Here is a 20,685-nt window from a genome sequence, read left to right as displayed (position 1 = left end):
TGAGCATAGAAAGGGAGAGTAGCCAAAAAAAAAAAAAAGATGGCCCAGTTGCAAGCAAGCAGGTGCTGGCAATTCAAATGCTACCCAAAGTCAGCTCAAGGCCTGGAGACCAGAGGAGAAGACAATATACTGGAGTGTTGTAAACAGCATATCTGCAAAGCCCATGTGCACCTGGAGGATGGACTTTGGTCTCTACTTTGCAAGAGTATTGGCCCCATCTATGATCATGTCCAGGACAACAGCCTCCTTATCCAAGAGAGGAATTTCTCATCCCCAAGTGATTGTAGGAGTTTCACAAAGACAAAGGAATTCTGTATTAAGTCAGTTCATAAGATCAGATAAGATAATAGAATGTGCAAAAAAGCCACCTATCCCGTGCATATTAGACTATGCAAAAAAGTCAGGAACATGCAAGTTCAGTTAACAAAAGAAACCAACAAAAGAACCAGTTGCTGGAGCGATGGTACAATAGGCTGGGCACTGGCTTTGCACTTGGTCTACCTGAATTTGATCCCCATTTGCTCATTTTATCTTCTGAGGTTGTCAAGAGTGATCCTGAGTGCAGAACCAAGTTGAAGCCCTAAGCATCATGAATGTGGCTCCAAAACCAAACAAATAAAATAGGCAGCACACTCCTCATAGAGGCAGTTGATGAGTGGTTCTTTCTAGAGTCAGCACAGGAAGCAACCTAAATGTTTGCTGTTGAGGTTCATATGGCAGAAGCAGAGACAGAAGAAGAGCACAAGTTAAGTTTGTACTGTTGGCCATGGTGTTTGTTCCCCATTGGCAGAGCTAGAGAGCTTCCTTTTGCAGAAAAGAGAACAGCCAGATCAAAGCAGACCCCACTGGCATGTGTTAAACTGCAGTTTCATTTCCTGCCCCACCTCTTTGAGGAATTCTGGAGATTTGCCGCCACTTTCCTAGTTCCAGGGACTATCCCCAAGCTCTCTAGTGAGTGGTACCAAAAGCAACCAATTCTAATTCAGGACTGTTTCTGTGAATTCTAATTCACAGACTACCTGAAAAAAAATCACTTCCATACTAAGGAATAACCAACATGCAATAAAGTCAGTCTCTGGTCTCCTAGTGAGCCTTCTCTGCCCGAGGGTTTGAATGTTATAAGCACAACAATATGTTAATAGTTTGTTCATTCCTTTCTCTAGCTGTTTAGACTTCTAATGAGGGAAAGAAAGTAGAGAAAAGAAGCAGAGGAGAAATGAGAGAGAAGTGAAGAGACACTAAAGACTGGTTTATCTGCAAGTAGTAGAAGAAAGTGGACAGCTGAGGAGGACACAGTAGGCACTTCCTGAGAAGAAGGGGGTGTTACTTCTAGTAGAAAAGAGACTCATTATTGGAGATGAGCCAGGGAGGGGTGGTTCAAGGATGTGGAGGCTAGAGTGGAAGCAAAGGTAGAAGGTATTGATTGAGGCTAAGGAGGGGTGAGCTTGGGATAGAGTAACTGAGACAGTGAGCAAAAGACAAGCTCACAGCCCTGCATGATGCTGCCCCCTGTTTGTCCCTTGAGCCCTCATTAGGTCCTTCATGAATTCTTGAGATACCTGCTGCCCTCTAGGTCCCTGACTGAACTACACAGGAGATCCCCTCAGTCTTGGAGAGTGTGTGTCTTCGAATTTTGGCAGACATAGGGCAAGGGGATGGAGAGAAGGCTGACAAAGTATCACATACTCAGAGCAGACACTTTAAAATAACAGACTTGGGGCCAGAGAGATAGCACGGGGTAAGTTGCCTTGAATGTGGCCAATACAAGAAGGACCCTGGTTCGAATCCTAGCATCCCATATGGTCCCCCTAGCCTGCCAGAAGTGAGTTTTGAGCGCAGAGTCAGGAGTAACCCCTGAACATCTCCGGGTGTGACCCAAAAAACAAAATAATGATGATGATGATGATAATAATAATAATAATAATTAATAATAATAATAAAATAACAGACTTGACTGGGGGAAACTCACCTTTGGTAAGATACCTGACATTTCTATTGTTCAAGCCAAAAGTTCTAAATGTCATTCTATCCTGACAGGGGAGATACCATAATCAGGAAGGTGAGTTTCCCAGGATGAAGTCCATCTATTGCACTCTAATATGCTGACTCTTGCGATTTCCCAAACTGTGGAAAACTTGACTATGTAATTTGGGCATAATTTTTCCTGTTTTAAAAAAGTATTCTAGATTGGTGCCTGAGTGATAGTGCATCAGTAGGGTGTTTGCCTTGCAGGTGGCTGACCTAGGACAGACCTCAGTTTATCCCTTGGGGTCCCCAAGCCAGGAGTGATTTCTGAGTGCATAGCTGGGAGTAACCCCTAAGTGTCAGCATTGTGGCCCAAAAACAACAACAAAAACAAAACAATATTCTAGATGATCCTAATTTATCTTAAGGCGTTTCTTTCCAAGGTAATGATTCCTGTCTTTTTAAATCTTTTGACTTTAAATATATTTTGTTCTTATTCTGAAGTAGGTGAAATATCCTGACATGAAGCTGTCTGAGAGCTAGATTGTGGGGCATCATCCCCACTGGACTCTGAAAAGTTTGAGGCAGGAATGGGGACTTGTCATTCATTACATGCAACTACCTGACTTGGGCTGTGGTTGGGCAAATGGCTTTCTTAGGTTTTATAAACATATCTGGCAAGATTAAGAAAATAAAGTTTAAGCTGAAAAGCCATCTTTCTCTCTCATCTCTTTCTCTTCTCTCTCTCACTCTCTCTCTCGCTCTCTCGCTCGTTCTCTTTTTCTCTTTTGGGGAACATTGAGCCAACAGTACTCAAAGGCTACTCTCAGATCTGTGCCTCTGTGCTCAGGGCCACTCCCAAAAGTACTCAGAAGACCATGTGGTGCCAGGAATTAAGCATGTACCTCTGGTTGCTTGCATGTAAAACATGTACAAGCCCATTCATAGAGCTATTTTTCTGGCCCCTGGAAATTCTTTTCTTCTTAATTTATACATCTGTTATGTTCATATCCTCTCAGCTATCTCAATGTGTGGTAACCAATTTGTTTCATGTAGAGAAATGGAGAAAAATCAAATTTTCAGGGGCTTTGCATATGCTGTATGATACCTGGAATCACATAGGCTTCCCCTAACACTATCAAAACTTATCCCTGAGATCCTCCATATGACCTCAAGTCAAGCCAAACCAAAACAAAAAAATTAAGCTTTCAAAGTAAAAATGTCAGCATGATTTTGAATTAAATTATATCACTTACATTATAGTTAGTTAGATTTTCAAGTACTCTTGCTTCTTTCTTCCAATATAAAATTTCCATGTGTGGTTTTAGATATATTTTTAGTTACCAAGAACTTCATTTTTTTTGCAGTGTTTCGGTTTAGTAACTTTTACTGTATAATGCTACATATATGTATTTGTACATATACATACTCTGTGTATAAATCCTCATAAACCAACTTTCATGTATATTAAGTTCACCACAAAAAGTCTAGTTCCCTCCTTTAATATTTAGTTGATCCCTTTTTAACTAATGTGCCCAGTCCCCTCTCACATCCCTTCTGGTGACTAATATAGCCTGAGATTATTTCTGTTTTATTATTTATTGATTTTTATTTCTTTTTCCAAGGTGTTGTTTTATTGAATTACTATAAAGATCTTTAATGTGCACTTTGGTTATTATTTATTTTATGCTCTTTCCTTGAAATTGAACATTCTGAGTATGATGATATCAGAAAGCTACATGTAAATTTGGTAAGGATTCTCTTGCTGAATCCCAGAGTACTGCAACCCCCCTCAGGACTGTAGGATCATTAGGAGAGAGGCAAGGACAGAAATTCTTGTGTTTCTCTGAGATCATCTTCTGAATTTGATGTTGATGTTGTAATATTTCAAAAATTATATACTCACAGAGGTGCATCATTAATAGAGTCATGTGTCTAGTTTGCATACTTAGGTTTCTAAATTGAATAGGTCATATGTGTTATAAGCCAGAACTCATCTTTTTGTTGTTGATGATGTTTGTTACTATTTGTTTTGTTTGATTTTGGACTACACTTGGCAGTGCTAAGAGGTTATTCTTGGTTCTGCGCTCAGAAATCACTCCTGGAAGGCTCAGGAAAGTATGTGGGATTCTGGGATTTGAACATAGGTCAGCCGCGTGCAAGGTAAACACCCTAACCACTGTGCTATTGCTTTGGCCTCAGCCAGAACTCATCTTTCATAAGTTCCTAACTAAGTTCTCTCAACTCTACAGTAATTTCATTTCACTCCTGGCTAGCGATGATGCAAATGATAAGAATATAGAGACAGTGTTGTTGTCTAGCTGTTCAAAAGACACTTGTCACTTTACCTTAGATAAAAGCTTAAGAGGCTAGAGAGATAGTACAGTGGGCAAAGAATTTGCTTTGTATGCAGCTGACCCAGGTTCAGTCCCCAAAACCACATAGTGTTCTGAAAAATCCATCAAAAATAAGCCCAGAACACTGCCAGGTAGAAACCCAAACCAATAAAATAAAAAGAAATCAAATTAGTCTCTCTCTTCCTCCAAGAGATCTAAGAGAAAACTTTCTACTATGTCTTTTGAAATCGTTAGTAGAAGACACCAAAAGAGCTGAATCTAACAAACTGCATTTAGAACACGAACTGTTACTTCCTGACTTCAAGGTCATGACAGATAACCATTTTCTTCAATGGTCTTCCTTATTGCCAAGAAAATGGATAATTCTATGTCTTCTGGCATTCACTGTTGATAGGAATGGCATGTAGGTTGTACGTTGTTGTGTACAATTACCTTCCAGATTATAATGCATCTTCTTTTAGACATCCCAGGGAGATAATTTGGACATAATGAAGATCTATAGTAATCAGATAATTACTATCGATTGCTCTTTAGACATCTTGATGAGGTAATTAGGATGTACTAGAAAGAAGATAAAACTGATTGATTGTCATGACTGTAATCTAAAAGATTTCTAATTATGTTTTTTTCTTCCAATGGCTTATAAACAATCATTTTAGCTTTAGACTTTGTCAGGTACCAGGTTCACTGGGACCATCAGCATTCTCTCTTATGCAAACAAGGCAGGATTGTGATCAACATGCACTCATTATGCCTTCCTGTTGAAGCAGAAGAAACTGGAATTAATCCACATTTTTTCCTATTTATGTCTTTCCACATGGCCAGATTCTTTCAGAGGGACAGAGTGTGAAATCTGGTGGAAGGATTGGCTGTGAGGATCACATCTGTGCTCAGGGAGTAAGATTCTACTGAGTGGCAGGCACTATTAGGCCAAGGCGCAGTGACATATGTATCCTGGTGACTTACTGGTTGGGAACGAGCTAACTGCTCAGGCTCCTATCTCGAGTAATAGTTCCTCTTACACTGCAAGTCTGAATACTCAGCAAGACTATAAGCAGCTGGACCATGAATGTCTCTCTGTTAGTAAACTCTTGGCATATCCTTCATTAAAGGCTAAATAGATGTATTCATTTGAGTCTATATTCCGTATTATCTTAGTATGTCAATATGTCCTATGCTTTTCAGCAATTTATGCTTTTGAAAATGGCAGCTTCACTCAGAGAACTAAGAACTAAAGAACTAAGAACTAAGATGCCACTAGGAACCACTAAAGAAGCAGCTGGAGAGGCCAGAGCGATAGCACAGCGGTAGGGCTTTTGCCTTGCATGTGGCAGATCCAGGACAGATCTTGGTTTGATCCCCGGTGTCCCTTATGGTCCCCCTAGCCAAGAGCGATCTCTGAGCGCATAACCAGAAATAACCCCTGAGCATCATCGGATGTGGGCCACTGCCAAAAATCAACAATAACAACAAAAAGAACTAAGCAGCTGAAAATAAGCTGTTTGTATCTTAACAATGGGGGAGAGGGGGAAGCTCTATCTTATTGGATTGCATGGCTTCATGATCAGTTGTATTGCTAATGGATGCCACTAGGATTCCTGAACTCATCCTTCTGCTCTTCTCCTTCTGTTCTCGGAACCAAATAGGAATGCATTGTAAGATTGCCTCTGTTATTGAATAGTGTGCTTTCCGTTGAAATTTCAGTTAAAAAGAAAGCTGGGGGAAAATGCAAGCAGCCAGGGAGATCCATTTTGTTTGTCAATAATATGGTTCCTTGCTGCTTGAATAATTGTAGCAGTAGTTGGAATTCATTAATCTAGATTAATTCATTAATCTGAATTAAGTGGCTTGACGAATGGGAGAATATATAGAATTTGTCTTAGTTACATTTTTATACAAATATGTTGGTCAATCACAGAAATTAGGTATTATCTTATTTCTACCTTTGTTATTGTGGGAGTTGTATTTCAAGGGGGTCAGAAGTCTGTATTGCACAAAAAGAACCCAGAGTCTCACCCTTTGAGGAACTTCCATGGCATTATGGTTTTGTGTGTGTGTCTTAAAGTAATTTGAGTAACTTTATTAATTTCTTTATTTTATTTTTTGGTTTTGGGACCACACCTGGCAGCACTCAGGGCTTACTTCTGGCTCTGCACTCAAGAATCACTCCTTGGCAAGGCCAGAGATACCAGGGATTGAACCCAGATTGGTGGTGTGCAAGGCAAACTGCTGTACTATTGCTCCAGCTTCAATTTGAGTTACTCTTTAGTTCAATATTTGGTGCTGAAACCCATCCTAGTATATTTTATTTAGTGGGACAGATGAAGATAAAAGTTTAATTGTTATCATAATTGGAAATCATGCAATGATACTTAAAGGCAAAATATTAAGTAGACTTTTTATTAGCTCAATTCTAAACGAAATGATACTATAAAAATATTTTAATGTTTGAAACATCGTTTTTTCATTATTGACCTGTTTCACTAAATTAACACATTTTATTGCATTCTAGATATTTTTCTCTTTCCCCAAAAGTTAATTGAAAAACATACATATATTTATGTCTAATTCTACCCATTGTTCCTTTATTTTGGAGTTCCTCCCATTTGTAGTGCCAGTTGTTACTTCCCTGAATTTGACTAGACCATCTATTTGTTAGAGATGGAGATATAGAATAGAGTAATGATAAAGTGTTGTTAACCCAGTGCTTCTCAATTATTTTCTGTCATGCCCCCCTAGGAAGATGAAAACATTTTTGTGCCCCCCCCGCAGGACTGTAAATAGTATTTTTATTAAAGGAAAACTTTAACTTGCAGAACAAAAATATATAAAATAATTTGAGCTGATTATTAAATCAGAGGTGATGTCTGGATTAATGGCCACAATGAGCACGTTTTGCGATGCACAGCTTTTCAAAGCAGGGTTTGAAGCAAGACACAGCAACTTTCAGCTCCAGAGGCATACAGAGACAAAAACACAGGGCTTAGCTTGTTATGATAGTGTTTGCTGAGGTCAAATACGCCCCCCTTTAGGGAGCCTCACGCCCCCCTGGGGGGGCGCGCCTCACTATTTGAGAAGCATCCTGTTAACCCAAATTCTATCCCTGACACTCCTTGAGCACAGTCAGAAGTGATTTCTGAGCACAGTACCAGGAATAAACCATGAGCACCTCCAGTTGTGGCCCCCAAATCAAAACTCCAAAGAGCAAAAAAAAATTCTACTTTTCTATTGGAAATGTAGCCTGTATAAATTTGTCAGGACTCACTGTGACGTTAGTTGCTAACACAAAGTGAATAGGATCCAGTGTCAAGAAATGACAGGTGTCTCAGCAGGTGAGTAACGAGGCTGCCTAGGTTGAATTATTGCAGTGTACAGATTATGGGCAGTAGACGTAGCACAGTGAGAAAATGTACTTTTTTTGGTAACAGAGCCTATACAATAGACAGCATTTCGTCATTTTGCTCTTGTGCATGTCACTGTAGGAAGTTTTGCAGCTGGAGAGACAGATGGGAGGACAACTCCTAGAAGAACCAAAGGCTCTTCATTTTAAAGGCAGCACCCACAATCTGCGCCTCTCTCTTCACGACATTGCCCACTCCCACTGGAAGAGCAAATTACTTGCAAAATATCAGGTAAGGTTTCCAGGCCAAGATCAAGACTTGGAAACAGCTTTACGAAAATGAATTAAAATTATTTTTAGTTCCCTTTCCTAAAACTAATTCTACGTGTATACTTGACTCTCTAAAATAGTTGAAGGAATTTTTTTCCTTATTTCTCCATAAAGGAATGAACTTATATTGCTATTATTTTTAGAATATAAAAATAAGACCTTAATTTTGCTTCATTTTCAAAGTTAATGTTGATTCTGAACTGATAAAAAAAAATGAAACTGTTGGATTCATAGGAAAGACATTTTATGTTGCTATATGAAAGGAGCCAGGTCTCAAACTTAGAGAAACTTAGAAGAGTGACTTTATATTGGAGATTTAAAAGGAACTCTAGGTTGGAAATAAATAATGAAAAATCTGTCCAGGATACAAGAGTATTCCCAATTCTAGTCCCAAATCTCACTAGTGCCCATGGGAAAAACAGAGGACTTTCAGTGGGATGTAGACATCCATCAGCTAGTTCCAGCATTCCGAAGACTAATAGGAGACACAGGCACACTCAGAAAGTTTTGAAACCATATTATATACACATGTGTAAACTCTGTTTTTCTTCTCTGCTCTGCACTTAAACTGGTTGCAATTTCTGATATTCATTAGTGAACCTACTGAAAGGCACAGTAGAAAGGTTTCTTAGTTCAAATCTAACACTCATAGTCTGAGTCTTACAGATGATGCATAGGAAATAAACCTTTACATTTGCTAGCAGTGTTGGTTTTTTTTTTTTTTTTTTTTTTTTTATAAAATTGTGTGCCAAACTTAATGTAGCAGCCAGCACTTCACAAAGTGATCAGATTTTCATTTTACTATTTCTTTTCTTTCCCTTCTTTCTTTTTTTTATGTTGCTACTGCCAGAAAAGTTCAGAGTTTTCCTTTTTGTGAAACAATTGTAAAAAAAATTGTAAAAGCAAGAATTATAAAAACAATTCTGTTTTTTTGTTTTGTTTTGTTTTGTTTTGTTTTGTTTCGTTTTTGGGTCACACCCGGCAGCACTCAGGGGTTACTCCTGGCTCTATGCTCAGAAGTCGCTCCTGGCAGGCTCGGGGAACCATATAGGATGCCAGGATTCGAACCACCAACCCTCTGCATGCAAGGCAAACACCTTACCTCCATGCTATTTCTCCGGCCCCAACAATTCTTTAACTACAATGATAAAAGGGAAATATAATAATAAAGATAGTCTGACATTAGTTTAGTCTAAATCTTTTTAAATTTTTACAAACTGCCATTTAGTTACTCATGCACTTCTGTTTCTCTCATCAACCAGCAGATGGTTTTGACTTGAGTCTTCTTTATCTTTTATTAATAAGGAAATCGAGGCACTGGTTAACCCAGGCTAAGCAACTGCCTCCCTCGCCAACTAAATCAGGGGAGGATATTCTTTTCCTTGCTGAATTTTCCCTAATTGAGTTTTCCACCAAAGTATTTAAAAATATTTTATGAAGGTACTGCAATTGACAAGGTATTCACAGTTGCATTTTTAGGCATTTAATGTTCCTGCACCAGTCCCACCACAGGTCAACTTTTTCTCCACAATATCCCCAGATTCTTTCCAACCTCCCTAGCCTGCCTCCTTAACAGGCACATTTTGAGTTTTGTTTTGTTTTGTTTTTTTTAACCTTTGTAGTTTGGGTTTCCTAGTTGCAGTGTTGTTAGCTCTGTGTATCAGATATATGAAAGCACAATGATTCTCTGACACCAATGTGCCTGAGGCCCTGTCCATTGCCCCCTGTTATCTTCTATTCTGCCTCTTCTACTTGCCACCTTTAACAATCCTTTCTTTACTTTATGAAGAAGAGATTCTAGGATAAATCTAGGCGATGTAGAGTTATCTCAAAAACTTTTTCAACCGCGACCCTTCTGACTTTTTTTTTCTTTATGTTTCTTTGCCTGTCCTGCTAGTTGGCCCCTAGTTTCATGCCATCAACCTCATTCATGTGATTTTCATTTGGACCCCCTGGTAGAACTATGTTGTCCATAGAGAAGCATTTGTTCCTACTTGGGAAACACTCAGAGGTTTTTGAGGCCAAAGGTTTTTCAGTGCTGCTAAGACAGTCTGCAGTTTCCAAGTGTGGTTAAGTTTGGTTTCCTCCTGCAAGTTTCTGAAAGAAGCCAGATCTATGCATAAGCCTTTAGAATTTCTTCACATTTCTCTAGAATGACACAGCTCTCTCTCTTTCTTTCTTTCTTTCTTTCTTTCTTTCTTTCTTTCTTTCTTTCTTTCTTTCTTTCTTTCTTTCTTTCTTTCTTTCTTTCTTTCTTTCTTTCTTTCTTTCTTTCTTTCTTTCTTTCTTTCTTTCTTTTCTTTCTTTCTTTCTTTCTTTCTTTCTTCTTTCTTTCTTTCTTTTCTTCTCTTTCTTTCTTTCTTTCTTCCTTCTTCCTTTCCTTTCTTTTTGTTCTTTCTTCTTTCCTTTCTTTCTTTCTTTCTTTCTTTCTTTCTATCTTTCTTTCTTTCTTTCTTTCTTTCTTTCTTTCTTTCTTTCTTTCTTCCTTCCCTTCCTTCCCTTCCTTCCTTCCTTCCTTCCTTCCTTCCTTCCTTCCTTCCTTCCTTCCTTTCTTTCTTTCTTTCTTTCTTTCTTTCTTTCTTTCTTTCTTTCTTTCTTTCTTTCTTTCTTTCTTTCTTTCTTTCTTTTCTTCCTTGCTTCCTTCCTTCCTTCCTTCTTTCTTTCTTTCTTTCTTTCTTTCTTTCTTTCTTTCTTTCTTTCTTTCTTTCTTTCTTTCTTTCTTTCTTTCTTTCTTTCTTTCTTTCTTTCTTTCTTTCTTTCTTTCTTTCTTTCTTTCTTTTCTTCTTGCTTCCTTCCTTCCTTCCTTCTTTCTTCTTCTTCTTTCTTTCTTTCTTTCTTTCTTTCTTTCTTTCTTTCTTTCTTTCTTTCTTTCTTTCTTTCTTTCTTTCTTTCTTTCTTTCTTTCTTTCTTTCTTTCTTTCTTTCTCTCTCTCTCTCTCCCTTCCTTCCTTCCTTCCTTCCTTGCTTGCTTCCTTCCTTCCTTCCTTCCTTGCTTGCTTCCTTCCTTCCTTCCTTCCTTCCTTCCTTCCTTCCTTCCTTCCTTCCTTCCTTCCTTCCTTCCTTCCTTCCTTCCTTCCTTTCTTTCTTTCTTTCTTTCTTTCTTTCTTTCTTTCTTTCTTTCTTTCTTTCTTTCTTTCTTTCTTTCTTTCTTTCTTTCTTTCTTTCTTTCTTTCTTTCTTTCTTTCACACCTGGTAACACTGAAAGGGGTTACTTTTGGTTATGCACTTCTGGCTTGAGAGACCAAATGGGATGCCGAGGAATAGAACCTTGGTCTATCCTAGGTTAGCACGTGCAAGGCAAACACCCTACCACTTGCCTCACTGCTCCAGCCCAGGAGTATTTCTTTTTAATGAGCAATGACTATAGTGTTAATTTTTATTTGGGAAATTTTCTGACTTGAAAACTATCAACTACAGTGATTTGTTTCAGTGTTTTTTGTTTGCTTGTTTTTTTTTTTTTTTTTTTTTTTTTGTGAATGAGAGACAAGTTGCAGATTGCTTAGGCACATGGTTCTGGTGGCAAATTTCCTAGAGTTAAATATCATCTCTGCCATATCCAACTGAGGAATTTGAAAATAACTTGTCTTACCTCTCTGAGTCTGTATTTTCCTTAGAAGAAATGGACTTGAGAACAGGACTATGAGCAAGAGAATTACTGTGTACTACCAAGAAGGTTAAAGAAGATGCTGCCCCTCATTTGTGATTGACACTTTTATATCCTTTAGGAAATTCCTTTTTCCCACATCTGGAGCGGCCCTCAGCGAAATCTCCACTGCACATTCACTCTGGAAAGATTCAGTCTGAACACTGCAGAGTTAGTTTGCAAACTATGCGTTCGGCAGGTGGAAGGTGAAGGGCAGATTTTCCAGCTGAACTGTACTGTGTCTGAGGTAAAATATTTTTCTGTTTTAAAAATTAAGATTGGGTGGGGAGAGGGTGTGGGATTTCCATACACTGACATCTCCATCCCATAACAGGCCTTGGGACAGTCCCAAATATTTTCCCCTGACATTCATTGGTTAATAGACTATTTCTCATGAATGCAGGGAGCTAAATACATAAAAATATAGAGAAGAGAATCCTTCTTGAAAAGGATATTTTTAAAGATAATTTAAAAAAAATACAAATTAGTCTTGGGGATAGCACAGGGGATAAGACACTTGCTTCGCATGCATCTAACAATGGTTCAATCCTTAGCACAACATATGGTTCCCTGAGCCCAACCAAAAGCAGAGAGCCTAGAGTAAGCCCTAAGCATAGCTGGGTGTGTCCCTGAAATGAAAAAAAAAAATCAAATTATTTTCAAATAAGAATTGATCGATATGCAAAATTTTTAGATGATTTTGAAGGACATTATTGTTCCTCCCCTTTGATGTCTTCATACAAAAACAGCAATATTAGGAAGTGGTTGTAATTGAGTATGAAAAGATTAGAGGTCATATTTCCAAGTTTTGGAAGCAGTTATAAGTTTTTTTTTGTTTGTTTGTTTGTTTGTTTTTGCGGGGGGGGGGTGTCACACCTGGCAACACTCAGGGATTTCTCCTGGCTCTACACTCAGAAATCGCTCCTGACAGGCTCAGGGACCATATGGGATGCCAGGATTCGAACCACCGTCCTTCTGTGTGCAAGACAAATGCCTTACCTCCATGCAATCTCTCCGGCCCCAGCAGTCCTAAGTTTTAAAGACCAGATTTCAGTGGTGTCAAACTCAGATACACCATGCCCTTACATCCTCTAATGGCCTCTCTTTCTTTTGGGAAACCAAAGCCTTTGACTGACTGTGTGCTGCTATGGAGAGCTGGGCAGAGAGTGTGTCTCATCCTCTTCCTACCTCTACTTGTTCCATTCTATTTATTCTCTGTGCTGAAAGCAGAAATCTCTTCATCTCCTATCGTTCCAATCCATTGCTTTCCAAAACTCAGAACAGATGCTCTTTCCCCAGCGTTGAAAAGAAGCTTTCCAAATAGAAGCCAAATCTATGGACTTTTCCCCCTCCCTTTTGCCTTTCTTTGCCTTGTTTTTCACACACTCTAAGCCAGAGTTCTGTGTCCACATGACAGAAATAACCAAGATTGAAGCCACTAAAAATTTCTTAGTATAGACAGAGGGGATGCATGCGGCTTTCTCTGTTATCCAAAACCCCGGGGCTAGAGTTGGAACAGAAGAAACCCTTCACAGTGGAAGGAACAAAGGGACATGAGAGTGCTCAGTGGTCAGAAGCTGCATTTTTCAGGCTTTGTGCATATGTGCCCCCATGCTGCTGGCTGAGCAACAGAGCCCAGAACTGCCATATTTCATAGCCACCATGGACTAACGCTGGATTTGAAAGATGACTCTTCCTTCACTACCCCCTGCACAATGACAGATGAAATGTCACTGTGGCCCACATGTCTTTCCTTGCACAAGGAGGGGGAGTGGTGCAGGATGCTGCCAGCTTCCCCCACCATCACTCCTTTCCCACAGCCTACTGAGGTATGGCCAGCATCTCCTCCTGAAGTGTCATGAGATTTTTGACTCATAAACGACTTTAGTCACAGAGTCCAGTGACATTCAGAAGGCATGATCTCCATGTCAGAGTGCCATGGCAACCGCCAGGCTGGGATTTCTGGGCACTATCTCCCAGGCACACAACACAGCTCCTGCTGTGTCCAAGGGTGTTTTCACTTTCCAGGCCCAGCAGGTCTGCAAAGTTCAATAACCACTGTGCTCCCAGGACAACAAAGGATGCAGAGTTTGGGAAAGGGGGGTGTGGGGAGATCTGTGCCTTTGATGCTCATTTTCTGTAGAATGAAAAGGTGGATCATATGCAGCCGCAAATAAAAAAGAGCTGATTAGCACTGTTCCTACCCAGACCACCTGCATCCAGGATCAGGCAGAGTGTTATCACAATAAAGGACTTCCTTTCTGTGTCCAACTGGAGGGATGATTTCTTTAATATTGTTTTCCTTGGGAACCACACCCCACGGTGTTCAGAGCTTATTCCTGACTCTAGGCTCAGAGATCACTCCTGATAGAGATTGGGGTATGGATGGTGTCTGTGATTGAAGCTGGGTAGGCCGCATGCAAGATAAGCACACTCTCTGGTTGACTAGCTCTTATAGTGCAGTTATTATTTTTTCTTTTTCCCTTTAAATTTTTTATAATTTTTACTCGACTGAGATTCTGTAGTTACAGTATTACTTAAAATAGTTTCTCATGCATATATACCCATTGTGGTGTATCTACCTCTCTTTCCCATTTCGTAAGGCACTGTGTCTGCTGCAAGCTCAGTGGCCAAGTGTTTTTTTTTTATGCTATGCCTGACAGAATCTATGGTCAGGTTTGGAACTGACCAGCACATTTAGCAGAGGTGGAAGGAGGCAGAAAATATCGGAATCAACTGATAATTTGCCGGGGGTGGGGGGTTTGCAATTGGGGCTCTGTGGCTAAATGAGAAATTACTTGTGGGGTAAATGAGAAAGAGCTCCACTATTATTCTGGCATGCAGATGTGAATGTGACCCACAAAGGGCCCCTGTGCTCTGGTACTGAAGCTGCCCTGATTAAGCTTCACTTCTCAGGAGAGCTCTGAGAACTGGCACCAGTCAGAGGAAGGAAGCCAGTGTCACTGACATACCACCAGAAAGAAGACTCCATTTTTGGTATGTGTCTGCTAGCCAGAAGTCCTTCCAAGGGTCACCTGCCAAGTTGTCAGGAGTTGGAGTTGTAGGCAGGTATTTCATCTCCTCAGGATGATAGGGCCCACTTGCCAGATGGATGCTGCTTCTGATTCCCAACTGAACAGTACAGTGCTGTCCTGCTGTCCTTGATGCTGTGCACAGCTGGCGCACTCTTTTGTCAGCTGCAGGACTGCCACCCCTGAGAGAATGGACTGTGCTGGAAATATCCTGTGCTGGTATCAAGAATCTGTTCTTTATTCTCTGATTGTTCTCTGGTTAGAGATTCCTTCACTGGGTACACAAGAGAGCAGGTTAAAGAACAAACATATCTGGGGCAGTGAAAGTCCAGGCGTGGATGAATGTCAAATATAAATGATGCTCCAAGAATTTTCTCATCTTTAAAGGACCTGAGATGATCCCTTAAAGCCATAATGGGAACTCTCAACTCTCTGCCACTATGAAAAAAATAGAGTTAAAAATGTCTTAAGGTCCTTTTTTTTTTAATTTCTAATTGTTATCAGAATGTTTTTAGAAATTCCCTAATAGATAGCTCTCTAGGGATATGGGCAATAACATAGCGCTTTAGACCCACTTGTTTAAGCTTTCTCCTATCCTCCCAGTTGATCTATGAAACTTCAACTTCTGCATGTTTTGTGAAAATTAAATGGCTGTTTTAAACAGGACATTCCCCATACCCTAGCACCAAATACCAATATTTGAGGTAACTATTAAAATAAATTTATTAGAACACAAAAACCTTTTTATGCTATTAAAGATAAATAAAGGAATGAAAGCATATCTAAATAAATACAAATTTATCCCAGTAAAGATCCCTAGATTGATTCTTCTCTGTTGCTACTTTATCATTGAACTCAGTTCTGGTAAAAGCAGAACTTTAAGGAAATTAGTCATCTTTTTCAGTAATCAATTTCCAAATCAATATTATTATTATTATTATTATTATTAACTTTTGGGCTACCACTGGTGTTCAGAGGTTACTCCTGGCTATGCATTCAGTAATAGGTTTGGGGACTATATGAAATGCTTGGAATCAAACCAGTGTTGGTCATGTGCAAGACAAGCACTCTCTACCACTGTACTATCACTTCGATTTCTAATACTCCTTTCCTTGCAGTTATTAAAACCCCTTAGATATAAACAAAAAGCACTCTTGCATTCATAGAGGATAAAGCAAAAGTGTCCAGCCTACTGTCTCAATAGGAATCACTTCACATTTATTACTTCTCTCTTCCTAGACTGTTCATAGATAACCACAGAGAAATCTAAATTTAGTTTTGTTTTGTTTTGGGTCCACACCCAGCAGTGCTCAGGGGTTAGCTATGGCTTTGCACTCAGAAGTTACTCCTGGCAAGCTCAGGAAACCATATGGGATGCCAGGATGGAACCTGACTTGGCTGCATACAAGGCAAACACCTACCCACTGAGCTATTGGTCTGACCTCAGAAATCTAAATTTTTAAGTCACTTTAGGAACAATTTGAGTATGAAGGGAAAAGTTACTTTCATTGTGGGGTGCTGGAAAAATGAGTCATGATGTATAGCAGCTGTTTAATTAATGTTGAAAAATTGGATGTTTCATTGAGGTAAACAGATGGAACCAATATTGTAAACAATTATTGTAATAAGCATTCTGTGAAATTGTACTTGGAAATAAAGGAAGGTTAACTATTTAAAGTTTAGATGACATATAAATGTAATCAGCACCTTTTTCTTCTATCTTCAGCCACCAGTCATCCTAAAAAAAAACAAGGCCCATGTTGTCTATATTCCCTTACAAAATAGGGGGCCATAGATATGCCTTAGATTCTCTGTTCTAATTACATTTATTTTATCTTATTTCAACAGGTCCAAATTGAGTCGTGTCCAGATATAGGTGGGCACTATGCCAAACAGAGAGGTTTCTGAAGCTGACAAAATGTATGCTCTCATCTCCCCAAAATTAGGGAAGTCCAGCAACAGTGAAGATGTTCATTCACAGTTTCCATGTTCTTCAGTAGCTTCAAAATGGAAAATCTTGAGTAATAATGATGCTCAGATTCAGGAAACAGAAAAGATTGCTTTGAAAATAGATGAGAAAGAAATTTCATGCAGGGAGGAATTCAGTGTTAAAACTTAAATGAAATATGACTCTTGTGGTGTTTTTGTAGGAAAATTGAGTTTTTGTGCTATTTGTTAAGAGACAAGAATATTTTATAGAATAATCTGGCTGGTTTAGGTCTCTTGCTTTATCTGTTTGCCCATTTGCTTTAAATGTTGCCTTAGTCTTTGGTGAGCCGAAACTCTGGGGAAAAATTTATAATCTTGGGAAGTTAGTAATTACTAACTTTCCACCATCAAGAAGAGCCCAGGACTTTACAGTAATATAAAGGACAGTACAGTATGGAAAGGATATAGCTAATATAGAGATGCTCACTGCAGCTGGCATTGGAAAAAGGTTTCATCTTCAATAAGGAGATAACACAGAGAGAACCAATAGGCAGAAGACAGGCCTTGCAGATTGAAGAGACTGACATTCTCCAGGACAGTGCTTTTCATAGAACTTGCTCAAAAGACATGTCTGGGAGACACAATTTGTTTCAACATGGATGAGGGGAGAGCAGAAATTTGAGATTTGCCTGAAGAATAGGATGATAGGCCAACTTCCTATTGGCCAAAAGACATCCAAAAGAAAAAGCAAGTAGTCAAATGTCCTGAGGACATTTGAATTTTGTCAGGGTCCCCTGAGAAAGTTTGAGTCTAAATGTACAATAGGGGGTATGCCTGAGTCAGGCATCCTGACATCTGTATTGCTGCTGGTACCTTGTACCACTGAACAAAGTGTGTGGTCCAAATGCCTCTCAGGCCAGATTAGGAATGGGGGCATTCTGTAATTGGATAGGCACCGAAGAATCCTTAACAAACCCAACTACAAACATGTTTGTAATAATGCTGCCTAAATAAATATATTAATTTTAAAATAAATAAATAATAAAAGAGTGGAAAGGACAAACATTAGCCCATTGGTTTAGGAAGATTGGCCTGGTATCTAGGGATGAATCTAGAAAGGGAATTAATATGGTCAATAGCAAGAAGAGTCCACAGGGACCTGAATCAGTGCTACAAAAGGCACTTTACCACCTGGAAAATGAGTCTGTTCACATACAATGCCAGATTCTTCGTAGGCCCAATTGTCCAAAACGAGAAGCAGAAAGGGCATCAGCATTGATGTTAGTGCCAAATGGTGAAAAGAGTCTCATTTCTCTTCACCCATATCCAAATTTTTTATAGCTAATATCATGGCCATTTGGATTCAAATCATTTTAAAATGATGATACATGTCTTTGGACCACCCTGTGGTTCCCCTTGATTAAGTCCTGTGCCACAAAGATCAGAAGCCCTCAGTCTCGTGGTCCTATGGTATTTCATGCTTTGAACTATGTCCTCATACAGTCACTCCAGGTGCTACTGGTTATTACCAGGGTTCACACCATCCTTTTTGTTATTGATTTTGGTTGATGGGCTACATCCAGCTGTGCTCAACTATTTTTTCTGGTTCTGTGTTCAGGGATTATTTTTGGTGGTGCTGGAGGACCTTATGTGGTGCCATGAATTATATTGTTTGCAAGACAAGAGCCTTCACTTCTTACTACCTCTCATGCCCTCATACCAATTTAAGTCCTGGTATGTGCTGGAGCTCACTCAATGGGTTATATAAAATCATTTTTTTAACTTTAATTGTAATGAAACCACTGTGATTTAAAGTCTTTCATAGTTGGTTTCAGACATACAATAATCAGGGCCAGTCCAGCACTAGTGTCCCCCTCTTCTGCTCCTCCCCCTACCCCCCAGCCTGCCAGCATTTTAAGTTTAGGTTGTGAAAGTTTGGGACTCTTGATTCGATTGTTGTTTCCTTTGGCTTGGATATTTAGTTCTGCCTTTTTGAGACCCCATCCTTCACCCCATCCTTTCAGATTTGTATTTCTCCTTTTCCACTCAGTTTCTATCCTTCTCTTCTCTATATTCTGGGGCAAAGAGTGTTTGAGATAACTCCCATTTAGACCACTGCATCCTTTATAAATTTTTTTTTATTGACAATAGGTTTATTTATTACAGAAAGTGCTTGGTCTCAGCCATTTTAGACTATTTAACTATAGTCATTTTGTTGATGTAGATGTTATTTTTATCCTGAGCTGCACTGAAAATTAATTTTTTCTTTTTCCCCTCTGGAAAAGCTCTGCTTAGAGACTTGTCATTCTGTTGACTTCTGGATTTCTGTTTCTATTATCTTTCACTTGAACTGGCTTGGATACAGTTTTGTTAACATCTGTCCTTGGATCTCTTTATGACTTTCTGAATTTCTAGTACATTTACTTTTTCTTTTTTTTTTTTGTCTCCTTTTTAAAATTTTTTTTCTTCTATTTAAACACCACGATTACAAAGTTGTTCATGACTGAGTTAAACATCCCTTGCCCATGAACATTTCCCACCAACAATGTTCCTGGTTCTTCCCGACCTCCCCCTAGCCTACCACTGGAGCAGACATTTTACTCCTCTCTCTTTCTCTTTCTCTCTCATTCTTGCTTTCCCCTCTTTAAACATGGTGGCTTGCATTACTGTTAATGAAGGGATACAGTGCACATCACTTTATCTCCATTCAACACTCTATTATTGTCCAGAGCAGTCAGTTTCATTATCCTCTCATTTGTTATCAGGCATTTGGGTTGTTTCTGGATTCTGTCTATTGTAAATAGTTCTATGATGAACATAGAAGCACAGAGGGTTTTTTTTTGTATTGTATTTTTTTTCCTAGGGGATATCCCTAGGAATGATATTTCTGGATCATATGGGAGTTTAATTTATATTTTTTGGGGAATATCCATATTGTTTTTTAAATGCTGGACTAATGGGCATTCCCACCAGCAGTGAATGAAAGTCAATTTTAGTTCTATTGTAATCTCAGTGATCATTGCAAGCAGGAAGTTCTGATCGCTCAAGTGTGCCCTTCAAGCCAGTTGAGCCTGATCTTTTGTAAGCCTGACAAAATTTATGGCTGCTGATCCCACTATGTAAAACACTATTGGCACTGGCACAAAGTGCCCCCAACCCTCATAGGTGCAGAAGCTTTTGTAGAAGATTTGGGGGACCAAGGGAAATGGTGTCAAGGACCTCATAAAATTAATATCCTGGAGGTCAACAGATATTTCAGGATATCTGAAACATTTGTTGATAGATTAGTCTCCATGTGCTAATTATGTATGACAATTGACACTTAAAGTTGATTAGATATGAAATAAGCATGCACAACACTGAATGGTACTGTTAGTATATTGACCCATGGTAATATCATTGAAAAAATTAGTCATTATTTGATATCAAGAGACCAGCTCTATTGTTTCATTCATCAAAAGCAGAACTGAATCATCTTCTGCAGATGTTAGAGGGAGCATATATTTAGGCATTGTCGAGGGGGTCAAGCAAGTTCCAGAAGCACTGAACTTCAAGAAACTCTTAAGATCTCTAGCCTGTCAGCCCCAGATATATCTGTTCATTCTTTTTTTTTCTTTTTCGGGCCACACCCATTTGATGCTCAGGGATTACTCCTGGCTAAGCGTTCAGAAATTGCCCCTCGCTTGGGGGAACCATATAAAACGTGGGGGAGGGGGGAATCGAACCACAGCCCTTCCTTGACTAGCACTTGCAAGGCAGTCACCTTACCTCTAGGGCCACCTCGCCGGCCTTATATCTGTTCATTCTTAAGGAACAGAGCTTTTGAAAACTTCTCTCTCCATATCTAACTCTTTAAGAATATTGGCACCAAACCTTCCCTCTCATCTGGATAATCCTACTAGAAAAGCTGTGTATTGACTTGCCAGATATAGCTACCTGACCCAGTCTTTACCAAGGACTCATGAATTCAAGGCCATACAAAAGTCAGCTTGAATATGTATCTCTAACTTAATAGGGTTTCATACAGGGAAACTCAACATTCAGCCAAGGGAGAGTAGGAGCATTCATCTCTGTGCTCAGAACAAGGCAC

The 20,685-nt window shown here is 39.3% G+C and overlaps 1 protein-coding gene and 1 pseudogene across 1 annotated transcript in view; both read left to right on the top strand.

Annotated features, from left to right (window-relative positions):
• The window catches only part of UNC5C (unc-5 netrin receptor C), a 196,488-nt gene that overhangs the window by 174,015 nt on the left and 1,788 nt on the right, over positions 1-20,685 (top strand). Inside the window, exons 13-14 of the mRNA XM_049789892.1 lie at positions 7,805-7,954; positions 11,717-11,881. Coding sequence (XP_049645849.1) covers positions 7,805-7,954; positions 11,717-11,881 — 315 coding nt within the window. The remainder of the gene's footprint in view (positions 1-7,804; positions 7,955-11,716; positions 11,882-20,685) is intronic.
• On the top strand, positions 2,023-2,154 carry LOC126032822 (uncharacterized; annotated as a pseudogene).

This window comes from Suncus etruscus, chromosome 16, assembly GCF_024139225.1.
Source record: "Suncus etruscus isolate mSunEtr1 chromosome 16, mSunEtr1.pri.cur, whole genome shotgun sequence".
Classification (NCBI taxonomy): Eukaryota; Metazoa; Chordata; class Mammalia; order Eulipotyphla; family Soricidae; genus Suncus; species Suncus etruscus.
Note: the sequence above shows the minus strand (reverse complement) of the source record. Positions and strands in the feature narration are given on the sequence as shown.